At 47.5% G+C, this 12,634-nt stretch overlaps 1 protein-coding gene across 1 annotated transcript in view; it reads right to left on the bottom strand.

Moving 5' to 3' along the window:
- The window catches only part of Snx30 (sorting nexin family member 30), a 103,324-nt gene extending 90,896 nt beyond the window's left edge, over positions 1–12,428 (bottom strand). Inside the window, exon 1 of the mRNA XM_046451592.2 lies at positions 12,040–12,428. Within this exon, the coding sequence (XP_046307548.1) occupies positions 12,040–12,195 (156 nt within the window). The 5' untranslated portion in view covers positions 12,196–12,428. The remainder of the gene's footprint in view (positions 1–12,039) is intronic.
- Positions 12,429–12,634: the final 206 nt, after the last annotated feature.

Genomic DNA, 12,634 nt, shown 5'->3' with positions numbered 1-12,634 from the left:
CTCAAAGACCACCTATTGCTATAATTCTATTTATAAAAAATATCCAATATAGACAAATCCAGAGAAAGAAAGCCAATTAGTAGTTGCCAGGGGTTGGTAGTAAAGGAAACAGAGTGTCTGCTAGCAGGTACAGGGTGTCTAATAATATACTAAAAACCACTAAACTGGATGCTTTAAAAAAATGAATTTTCTTGATAATTGCCTTTCTGACAAGATGGTTTTGACTTGCATTTCTCTAATTGCTGGAGATGTTGAACATTTTTTCATATATTGGTTGGATATTTGTATTTCTTGTTTTGAGAAGTGCCTGTTTAGTTCTTTGCTTTTATTTATTGGGTTATTTGATTTTTTGTTAAGTTTTTTTGAGTTCTTTATATATTCTGGATATTAATGCCCTATCTGAGAAATAGGTGGCAAAGATCTTCTCCCATTCTGTAAGCTCTCTCTTCACATTTTTTTCAATTTTTTGAAATGCATTTCAATTCATATTACATATACAGAGCACAATTTTTCATATCTCTGCTTGTTTACAAAGTACATTCACACCATTTGGGTGTTCTTCATACATGTACTTAGGGTAGTGATGTCCATCTCATTCCATCATCTTTTTTTACCCCCCTGCCCTCTCCCTCTCTCTCTCTCCCCTTTTCCCTATGTAGAGTTTATCTAATCTTCCCATGTTCCCCCTCCCTACCCCACTATGAGTCAGCCTCCTTATATCAGAGAAAATATTCGGCATTTGGTTTTTTGGGATTGGCTTACTTCACTTACCATTATCTTCTCCAACTCCATCCATTTACCTACATATGCCATCATCATTAGCCAGTCACCAATGCCAATGACCAGAGTCTCCCCTGTAGAGATCTTTTGTCACCTGTCCAGCACACCTCACCACTGCCTGTAGAGATCTTTTGTCACCTGTCCAGCACATCTCACCACTGCCTTTGGGATCCTGTAGCTGGAATAGAGCTCATTTATATCTTCAGACTCCTCCCCCAGCCACAAGTGATTGGCCCAGAAAATTCCTGAGCCAAGTTGGACCAATCACAGTACATGACTCTCAAGGTCCAATTGATTGGTCTGGTCTGAGGATGGGCATTTCCAAGTCCAAGACATTCTTCCCTGGGAAGAGAAGCCCTCTCCCCAACCCCTCTGGAGGCAGAGCTATATAATGTGAGGAATGCAAGATGTCTACCAGTTGCCATGATTCCTGACATGCACCAAACTGGTCTGAGAATACCAAACCTCAGTGGCATTCACAAGTTCCGCTCATTCCTATGGTTAAATGAGCCTGTCAACAGGTTTGGCTTTTTGTTGAAGTTAATGCAAGTTGGGTATCTATCATGTGCAAAAAAAAAAAAAACTGACCAATACACTCCCGAGTCTAATACTACCCCCTACCCCACCCACCCTCACCCCCCTGCGCGCCCCCATCTCCTGCTGCAACAGCCTCCTCCCTGGACTCCCTACAGCCAGGCTCTATCTACCCAATCTATGCTAGGAACTCTTACAACTCTTAAAACCACCAACATGGTCCTGCTGTTGCCCTGTATGACACTTGACCAACCTCTAGACTGCTCAGGCTTTAGTATCTGTCACTACAGGGCACAATCTGCACACTTTCTACCTCTCCAGGCATCCCTTTCTGACCCCCTGGTGCACAACATACATTACTTGACACTGCTAAGTGATGACCCATTCTGGGTTTTGAGGGGTTCTGGGGGCCTCAGACGCTCTTCCTACCTCTGTCCATTTGTAAACCATCTACTTCATTCTCCAGTGCAAACATTATCTTCTTTGGAAAAGCCACTCTCTTCCTAAGCAAGGTCACCTTTGCTTTATTCCCCATACACATCACTTTCATAATTACTGTAACAGATGCTGTTGGGGCCCCATCTGTATATCCCCTTATCAGTACCCAGTGACCTGACTCCCAAGCCCCAGCACCTGCATTTCTCAGCCTAACTGCTTCATCTGGCTGCTAAACCTACTTTGCCCACTTGAAGGTTGGCAAGTGCTTGGGAATTAATACCCAAACACCCGACCCAAGCAGCCTTCAATCAATGACCAATGAGAGTTGCTGCTGGAAGACCCCTAGCTCCCTCACCATGGAGAGGCTCCCTGCTGGGTGATGACTGGTCCATGCTCAGTGGAAACTGGCTTGGTAACTTACCCTTTAGTGGTTAACATCCCTTCCCTGTGTCACTTCCCCTACTCTTCTAATGCTGTTTCCTTCACCCCTCAAATAAATGACCAGCAACTGTTCTCAGGGTCTACTTCCAGGGCAACACCACCACCTAGCACTGGCATACAGGCTGAGTATTCCTTATCCAAAAATGCTTGGGACGAAAAGTTCCAGATTTTGGAATACTTACACATAGCTTACTGAGTGAGCATCCCCAACCCCAAAATCCAAAATCTGAAATTCTCAAGTTTCAGATTTCAGAGCATTGTGGATTTCAGATTTTTGGATTAGGGATGCTCAGCCTGTAGTGCAGACAACATTAAAAATACTCGTTTAAACTTCAAAACATCCCTGTAGGACATTCCAAAATATAGACAGGGAAATGAAAGAATTAAAAAGGTCAAGACATTTGTCAAAAGTCATAGAGTTAGCAAATAAGTTCAGCATTTTTTACACACAAACATTTGTTCGTGTGTCTCTCTTCTTCACTGGACCATGAACATCTCAAGGGAAAGGCTTTTTTTAAATCTTTCTCTACACCTGCAGCATTTAGCACAGAGCCCAACATGTAGCAGATGCTCAAGAGACTGGAATTTTGAAAAGCACCTGTACTCTGACACCCAAGCGTGCAGCATGCTCTCCCAACCTCTGTGATTTTCTCTAACAGGAACCCTGAAACACTTTTCCCCAATATCCCTCTTTCCCCTGCCTCTATGTACACACAAAACACACATTGGCATTAATTCCTGATTCCCTTCTATGGTAGCCAAATGAAGAATTCTGCGGGGCAAGGCAGGCCTGAAACACCATATGATCTAATACCTAATAAACAAGCCCAGTGGATCACACATGCATCTGTGGCCCTGGCCATGCTAATGTTTACATACTTCCTTTGCCTCCACCAAAGCTCAATCCTCAAACTGCTGTCACATCTTTCATTTCAACATCCACTCTGTCTAAACTCTGGCCTCACTTCTTCTCCCACTCCCATCTGTTTGGAACTGTGGGGATTACACGCCTGTTTGACAAAGAAGCACTTCCCTGAGATGGGATTTGTTCAAGCAGGCTTCCAGCAGCCGGCTTTGGACAACCTCTGTCCTGAACTCCTGGCTTCATGAGACCACATGAGAAGCATCTGTACACATCACACTTGCTTCCCAGTCTGAGCATTAGTCCCCTGGACTTGGAAACCAGTCCTCCTCTGGACACCAAAAGTAATCATCTTTACTAATCTTCCTTCTCCCAAGCAACAACTCCAACCTCAGCTGTAAGGATGGCCTTAGGCCTTAGCCTAAGCAACTCCGTTTTAAAACTCCAGTTTGAAACCTGCATCTCACCAGGTACCACTATGGAGCCCTCCAGCATGGCCCTCAGGCACAAACAAGTCACTTCTCTCCACCCTGACAAACTCAGAGTGTCTCTGGCTTGTTGCCCTCGCCCTGATAAAAGCAAGAAAATCAGGGCGGGGACCACCAGACCAGATGCTTTAACCTCAGGACAAATGACGTCACTGAGAAATCGAGTAGCAGCTGATAGGGATTGAAAGGGTGGTCAGAAGCCCCCAAATTTAGTATAAATGATGGAGCAAATGAACATTTAGCCAGCCGACACTGATGCACACAAGCCTGAGAGCCTGAGGAGGACCTGGACTGACATCCCAACTCTTCTCATCTGCCTCATCCTCTGCGTTGTTCTCACGGCTCTCAAACTCTACAGCAGCCTCTTGACTCTGGTGTGGCAAGGACTCAGCTCCACCCCAGGAGAAGCCTGCCTTGGTTCCTGATCTGATCACATGGTCTGAGTGAGTGTGCATCTGCTGGACTTAGAGCCTAAGGCTTGAGACTTTTGATGTGACACTTGAGCTTAGCTTGCAGAGGGAATGTCTGTCATGAGCCTGGCATGATTAAATGTGTTTGCAATGCTTAAAATCAATCTAGAATTGTTTGCTGTGAATTGATTATGTCCATTTTGGTGCCTAGCATTGAGGATTGTCATTTTCTTGATTAAGAAACTATAGAGTGGGGCTAGGGATGTGGCTCAAGCGGTAGCACGCTTGCCTGGCATGCGCACGGTGCTGGGTTCGATCCTCAGCACCACATACAAATAAAGATGTTGTGTCTGCTGAAAACTAAAAAATAAATTAAAAAAAAAAAAGAACCTACAGAGTGGGGGCTGGGGTTGAGCACTGGCCTCGCACATGCGAGGTCCTGGGTTCGATCCTCAGCACCACAAAAATTAAAAAAATAAAGGTATAGTGTACTAAAAAAATAAATATTTTTTAAAAAAAGAACCCATAGAGTGAAATTTTACTGAGTGATTTGAGTGAATAAGCATTGAAAAGGGCAGAAGCGTGTGGACATTCCTTATTTCTCCCCCTCGACTGCATAAGGTGCACCTTGCCCATCGAGACATGAGCCAGGCTAACCCCTTCCTACTGTACCTCTTCACTGCCAGTCCCTCCCCATCCTAAGCGCTGATCACACATTTTCCTGCTCAAAGACCCTCTGAGGCTGCTGCTGCCTAAAGAAAGGAGCTAACCTCCACATCATGGCACTCAGAACAGTTTGTAGTCCCCTCCTGACCTGTCTACCCAGGTCCCCGTGCACCAGTCCCCCCTCAAGATGCTCTGACCCTCTCTCCACACATGGCCCAACCCAATCCTCCTCCTGCGAGCACAGTCAACCCCACCTTGGGAGCTGTGCTCCTGAACTCCTGGCTTCATAAGACCACACGACAGGCATCTGTACACATCACACTTGCTTCCCAATCTGAGCATCACTTCTCTGGACTAGCATTTATTATTATTCCTTGACATTGTATTCCAGATTTTCTTTCTACATTTCTGTCTATTTGTGGGGTGGGCTAAGACAAAAATGCAGAAAGAAAATCTGGAATATCAAGGAATAATAACCACCACCTTAAACCTAAGCCCACCCCACACCTGTCTGTCTCCTCAAGCCTCATGAACCGGTGAAGCCACGCCTCTGCCACCTGAACCGATGCGCAGACATATACCTTAATAATGGGTCTGATCGACAGGAATTAAACACACCCTCCTCAACATTCCCCAAGTAAAACTAAATTTTCACTCCATATTTCAAGGTAAATATACTGTCAAACTTTTTCCCCCCAGTTTTAAGTAATAAATCAAACAAAAGGGAATTGACTACTTCCTGTGACCAGGAAGCCTGGCTAAGCTCAGGCACAGCTGGCCCAGAATTCACGTGCTTGCCCCTCTCCCCTCCGGGCTCCACTTCCCTCTCTGGCTCATCCTTAGGCAGGCACGATAACCCACTCAGGAAACAGCTGCTCACCATCTAACAGAAGCAGCCTTTCCCTCAGCACCCATCTAACTAATCTCGGGAAAGATGGACGGGCGCCCCTTGGAGCACATGTCCACTCAGGACCACAACTGGGCCAGTGAAAGACAGGAAAGACCAGGTGGCAGGACAAGAACAGCCAGGTGTTTCTCCCCAGTGCCCAACTCCCCCCCCCCCTCTTCTCCAGCAAGTGTCCCTGGCCGTGAAGCTTCCCCTCCAGGACCCCTTCCTCTGTGGTTCCAGCTCTTTCAGGGGCCCCGCCTCCAGGCTAGCTCCCCCAGAAGCTCTCGGCTCCTGCTAACACCACCTTCTTCACTGTGTCTCTGGTCCTGAGGGTGAGGGCAGCTTCCTGCCATTGCTGCTCTCTGGGCTCCTCGCCTGCCCTTGACATCTTAGGTTTTCTACCCGCTAAGTGACTAATTCCCCGTACTACAGCCTCTCCATACAAAGAACCTTCAGTCTTTTTTATTCCCTGATGGGACTGCAACAGACATGGAAACTGACAAATAGACAAAAATGCAGAAAGCAAATCTGGAATATCAAGGAATAATAACCACCACCTTACATTGATTAAAGCGTCCTGATGTGCCGGGCACTACTGTGCAAACTCTCGGATCTTCAAATCAACCCAGCTATAGAGTACTTCTGTGACCCTCTTTTTTACAGATGAGGAAATTGAGGCTCAGAGAGGTTAAGCAATTTGCAGTTGCCCAGATCATAAGTGGGGAAGCTGAGATTCAAATCCAGATGACCTGACTCCAGAGTGCACACTCTAAAACAGGAAGCCAAGGGCGGCAAGTACTTTAGCAGGATCAAATGCTGCCTGCCAAGAAGCCAGGTGAGATAAGACCTAGGAAGCACCTACTGAATTTAGCAATAAGAGAGTAGGGAGGTCCCTGAATAGCAAAATTCAAAACCAGAGGGCAGGAGGCTGAGCAATAAGTCAGAGGTTAGCAGAGTAGAGGTAAGAACAGCAAACCTTCCTTTCAAAGAGTATAAAGGGGAATCACAAAATTGGGCATGAGATGGAGGAAGAGAGCGACAGGGCACTTCTCTTCATATTCACTTTGAGGATGTTTAAACATGAATAGGAATGAGTCAGTTGAGAGGGCTTAATGTCAGCTTTGAGTTACTACAAAGAAATGCCTGAAGTAACTCATTTTATAAAGAGAAAAAATTTAGGCTGGGGTGTAGTTCAGTGGTAGAACATATGCTTAGCCACAAAAGGCCCTGGGTTCAATGCCCAGCATGAGGGGCGGGGGAAGGAAAGGTTTGTTTAGCTCAGAATTGGAAGTTCAAGGGCATGGCACCTGCATTAGCTCTGTTCTGGTGAGGAGCCCACAGTGGGGTGGTAGAGGGAGTATGTGTGTAAGAGTCAGAAGTCACATCTTGAGCCAGGAAGCAGAGAGAAAGGCTGGGACCCCACAATAGGTCATGACCCCAAAGACACAAGGATCTCTCACTCAGCCACCTCTAACAGGTTCACATCACCTCCCGCTACCAACACCCGGAGACCATGTACCCAACACGTGAACCTTTGGGCGAGGATACAGAGCTTATTCTAAGAGTGACAGAGGGGGTCTGCACACTCAGGGGTTGACAGTAGGGTCTCCACTGGGCTAGAAAGTGAGTAGGTTTTAGCTGCCCTTGGCCCTCCATGCACACACACAAATGAGTAACCGTGTGAGATAAGATATGCTAATTTGCTTCACTACAGTAACTTTTTTACTACCTCTATGTATCCCATAACATCACATTATATGCCTAAAATACACAAAATAAAAATTTTAAAGGTATCTAATAGCATTATTTCAGAGCTGGACTAATTGTAGGTATTATAGTATAAGGGTGTGGCCAGAGAGAAGGCAGATGAACTATAAAAATGGTGAAAGTGATTAGAGATAAACAGGGCAAGAAATTGATAGTTTTGGAGACTCGGACAGATCAGTCATGTGAATGGTTAAGCCCTCTAAGATGAGGATGTGCTTTGAAAGGACAGTAAGTTGAGGGGCTAAAGATTTTAATGAATGAGAGTGAACAGTAATGAAGTTAGAAAATGACAGGAATGGGGTAGGGATGCAGCTCAGCAGTAAAGCACTTGCCTGGCATGCACAAGACCCTAGGATCAATCCCCAGCACAGCATAAAAATAATAAAAAAGAAAATACAGGGAAGAAAAAGGTAGCAGTGAACATTCAGTGCTTCCTGCTTGTCCTACGTGCACTCCTCCTCCTTCTGGTTACAGGAAGACCATGATTTTACTTTGGGTTTTTGTTGTTGTTGCTGTTTGGTGCTGGGGAGTCAAATCCAGGATCTCAGGCATGCTCAGCAAGTACTCCAGGGCTGAGCTAGGCCCCCACCTTGATTTTACTGTGAAAATCATATCTTTCCTTCCTAAGCACAGAGGGGCTTCCAAAGTATTTGTAATAGTCTAGGTTTTATTATGGACATTCATTTTATTATTCTTTAAACTGTACGGACATATTTTATTCTTTAAAATCTCCAGACATTTTTAAATGCTTCACTTGTATACTTCACTATTGTAGAAAAAATAAAAATCCCTCTCCTCATTACAAAGCTAAAGCGCTGAGATCAGGTCTGAGCAATTAGAGTCACAAAGACAGGTTTAGGTACCTGACCCAATTTAAGCCAACAAGACACCAGCCCAGAGCTTTCACTGGAACTATCAGGAAAGAGGAGCTCTCTGCTGGAGCCGTGAAGCTTGTCTGTGGAACATATCCCTCCACTAGCTTGAGGAGGCAAAAAAAAAAAAAAAGCTAGTACAGAAGAAAGCAGAGCCAAGAGATGGCAAGTGACAGATTCCAACATCATCTGGATACCTTGTTCCAGCCATTCCTGAAGCCAAAGTCCCGTCCCTGGGCCTCTTCAACAGGAACCAGTAGACTTTTCCCAGCTCTGGTTCATCAGTATGCTTTGGTTTCTGACCTTTAAAGGAGTCCTAATGCTACAGCACAAACAAGGTATTCCCAATTCCACAGCCTGTTTGCTCCTTTGACCATGAGAGTCCAACCAGGCTCCAGACCCTGGAAAGCCCCCTTTCTGTGGCACTCAAAGTCAAGGCCAAAATCCTCAGGGAAGCGCTGCCAAAGGCAAATGCAATTTGATTCCTCTGTGCCCCTTAGTTTGTGAGTTTCCAAGGCTCACTCTGCCCCAGGCATGCTGGCCTCCAGGTCTCCCTGACTCACCAGGCCTGTGATCTCAGGCCTCTGCTTCCGGCTGCCCTCCACCTGACACTTCTCCAAACATCCACCTGCTGACTCTCTCATTTCCGTCAAGTCTCAGTAAGGCCTACCCAAATTCCCCTCCCCACGGCCAGTGATCCTGAAGACCCACCCGCTCCCTGTTCAACTTTTTCTTTTTTCTAAGGCATTTACTGCATAATATAGTACAAAGTCACCAAAATGTACCCCCCTGAGGGCAGGTTTAGGGTGACCTGGGCTGGTTTATTCATCTCAAGTTCTTAGAACAGGGCCTAGCTCAGAGGAAGTCCTATTTTTTTTTAATGAATAAAAAAAAATGATATGATCCTCAAAAGACCAGACCTTGGTTTAAAAAAGGCAATGGAGAATGGAGGGAAAGGACCCTGAAGCCCACCTCCTGGCTCTGATTTAAATGAAGTATAGAATGAAAAGACACCTCCATTTCTAAAACTTCAGGGAAATCTAGGTGACCTAAGGGGGCAGGAAGGAGGAGGACAAGTTCAGTAAAGAGGGTGGGGATATGGGAAGAGGTGTTAGTCACAGAACAGGGCTTAAGAGGGTTTAGGTATTCCCTTCTGGAAGGCATACAGAAATCAGAGGCTGAGTCAGAGGAGAAACATGATGAAATCCATGGATGAAAGTAAAAAGAGGACAAATACATCAAGTGAATTATTTACAATTTTAGTTAGAGAGGAGAGATGTAATGATATAAGGCCTGTGGGTTTAGTTGGCATCAGAAGAAGCAACCCTAGGGAAATATAAAGAATTCCCCCATCACCCCATGGTTTGAATGATTTGAGAACTTTATGGATGGAGCATCCACCATATTTGGTCTCTGCCCTACTTGAGCACTAAGAGGCCATTCAGAGTGTCAGCTGGACCAAGAGGCCAGGTTATCTTATTTCACAGCACCACCCTGTGCCACAGAACCAAGTCTCCTCTGCATAATAACTATACACTGAGGGCAGCCTGTCAAACCTTCACTCTTCAACCCCAATTCCTTGTCATCACAACCCTAAAATCCAAAGAGGCAAGAAAACAGACTTCAAAGACCACAGCACTTGACTTACCCACCTGCCCTCCAATGACCCCCAGGCTGCCTAAGCAAGAGAAAGCAGGGCAAAGAGTAGGCTTCCTGTTCTGACTCACCTCTGCCACTTGCTAGCTTCTCTCTATAGAAATTCACAAGAACACCTGGAGGAAAATGTTACTCCCAGTTAGAAAAGGAAATTACAATGCTAAGCCTCTAAGGAAAAGTGGCTTACTATAAATCAGGCCCTTGAGACTGGTGTTATTTAGATCCTCCCCATAGCTGTCCAATAATTAATAACAGTGCCTTCAAGATTGTCTCTCTCAAAGAACTGATCCTGGGAAGGAAGCCATCAGTAATCAGACTTGTGCCTCACTCCTGACCCACCCAGATCTTGGTGGTACAGGGCATACGCCCTCCAAGAACTTATTAATGAAACAATCACGCTGCTAAGTCAGGTGTCACCCACGGGCAAATCATTAAGCACATATTTTAAACAGCCTCCAAGATGGCCCCAGTGATCTCTACCTCCTGGTATTCACTCCCTGGTATTCATACCCTCTCCCCTCATTGTACCAGTGTTGGTCTACGTGACCCACAGAACACAGTAGAGGCTAGTTATATAAGATTGGCTCATTGACTCTGGGAGAAACCAGCTGCCATGTCAAATTGCCCCACGCAGAGTAACTAAAGCCTGCCAACAGCTACATGAGTGAACCTGGAAGCGGATTCTCCCTCAATCCAGCCTTCAAATCACTGCAGCCTCCTGAAAGACCTAGGTGAGAACCACCCAGAGAAGCTACTCCCAGATTTCTGACCCACAGACATTATTTCCAGGTACTATATTTTGGGGACTTGTTACAAGCAATAGATAATTGATTCACTATCCTACACAGAACTGAGAAGGAAATCAGAAGGTTTAACCTCAATTCCTATCCTATAGAGGTCCATTTAAGATCAATTTCTCTGTCCATAAGAAACAACACAGTATTCATTTAGCCATTCAACAATTAGTTTTTGAATGTCAAATACGTGCAAGATATTTCCAAGCTACGAAAGTGCTCATATACTCTATATATCTTCTATAAAATGAAGAAAAGAAAAAAAAAAAAAAACACCAAGCCTAAGTTTTCTTCTTCCTAATGCTTTACAAACCTCTAGGAGATACATCAGTCCCACTCCCTAACTAATTTGAGTGCTCAGGATCGTTCTAGCTGTAAACCCATCAAATTATATTTTCTCATACTTATTTTTATTGTACCACATACCCTCCATCTAAGGGGAGAAGAATATTATGTCTCCTGATTTCGTTAATATTGAGACAAGGAAGAATTCATTTAGTATTTTAACTAGGAGGAGAAAATCCTCCTAGTGCTTGTCCCTCCTCACAAGTGCTGAAATTCAAATTTCAGCAATTAATGACCAAGAGGCAACAGGAGTACTGACAGAATCACTGCTCACGTCCTGCTCACGGCTGAAATGGCTTTGGGGACTGGGGAGACGTCTCCTCCCTTCCCCGCAAAAGACTTTGCAGTCTCTCACAGCAGCAGGAGGGTTGTGTCACTCTAAGAAAATCAGAAGCCTCTCTCTGCACAAAGAAGGTCAAAGGGCGAGCTTTCTCTCCATCAACCACAAAACCAGCCTGTGCCAAACCTAAACAGTGTGTAGGCCGTCGGAGGTGAATGAAGCCCCAGACAGAAAACCACAGCGAGACTCGTCCTCCCCCCGCGGCCAGGGTCGGAGTCAGGTGACTCCTCAGGGCAAACAGCAAACCTAAACAAAGATCACACCCCACATGACTAGCGGGGAAGAAGACAGTTCTCGCCGCAAGCCCGAGGCTGCCCAGTCCTACCCGGGAAAGCCATTAACTCCGGCTTTTTTTTTTTTTTTTTTTTTTTTTGCAGTCCCAGGAAACTGGAGGCGCTACAAGTTATTCAGCACCTCAGCCCCCAGGGATGCACCTGGAGGAACTTGGGACCCCATCCCAGGACAGGCGCTGAGCACTGCACGCAGCCTCCCGCCCAAACACGCAAGCAGGACCCCTCCCCACCAGCTGTCACCGAGCTCAACCAGTCAGAGCCAGAGAAGCTCCTCTCCTGGCCGCTCTCCCCTGCAGCTGCGACCCCACGGGGGCGGCAAAGGGTTCTGGGGGCTAGGGCACGCCCGTACCCCGGGAAGGGGCGCCAGGGTGGGCGCGGTCCCTGCACAGCACGGCTCCAGAATTATCCTCCCCCACCCCGTGAGGTGGAAAGAGGCTCCCAGTCCCCAGTACCACGCGTCTTACCTTGTCACCGAAGCTGCGGGCCATCAGCAGGTCTGGGCTGGGCGTGCTGTCGCCGCCCACGGCCTCCTCGCTGCTGGAGCCGGCCAGCGGGTGCGGCATGTCGCGCAGGGAGTAGGGCCCCGTGGACTGCAGGGCCTTGGGGGGGCCGCCCGCCATGGCGCGCACCGCTCCGGTCGCGCCGCCGCCGCCGCTTCCTCTCGCTGCCCGCTGCCCGCTGCGGTGGTCTCCCGAGAGCCCCCCGGGCCGAGACCCCTTTCGGGCCAAGTCCCTGCACTGGCCTGGTAGGAGCCGCGGCTCGCAGACTCCTCGTCCTGCCTGCTGGGCTTCTCCGCGCCGCGCCCCAGCTCCGCGCCCAAGCCCGCCGCCGGTCCGCCAGCACCTCGGCCCCGGCGCCCAACCCGCACCGCCACGCCGCCCACCCGCTCGCGGCCCCGCCCCCGCGGCGCCTCGGCCGCCCCCAGGGGCGGGAAGAGCGAGAGCGGGGGAGGCGGGGAGGGACGAGTGCGGAGGGAGGCGGGCAGCTCCGCCCTCGCCGGCGCGCGGCAGGAAGTGAGCCTTCAGCCCTCTGCCCTGTCCTCCGAGTGTCCGGCCTCGC

Source organism: Marmota monax, unplaced genomic scaffold, assembly GCF_021218885.2.
Source record: "Marmota monax isolate L192 unplaced genomic scaffold, Marmota_monax_Labrador192_F-V1.1 WCK01_AAM20220418_F8-fsc00020, whole genome shotgun sequence".
NCBI lineage: Eukaryota > Metazoa > Chordata > Mammalia > Rodentia > Sciuridae > Marmota > Marmota monax.
The sequence above is the reverse complement of the archived record's forward strand: the minus strand, read 5'-3'. Positions and strand labels throughout refer to the sequence as shown.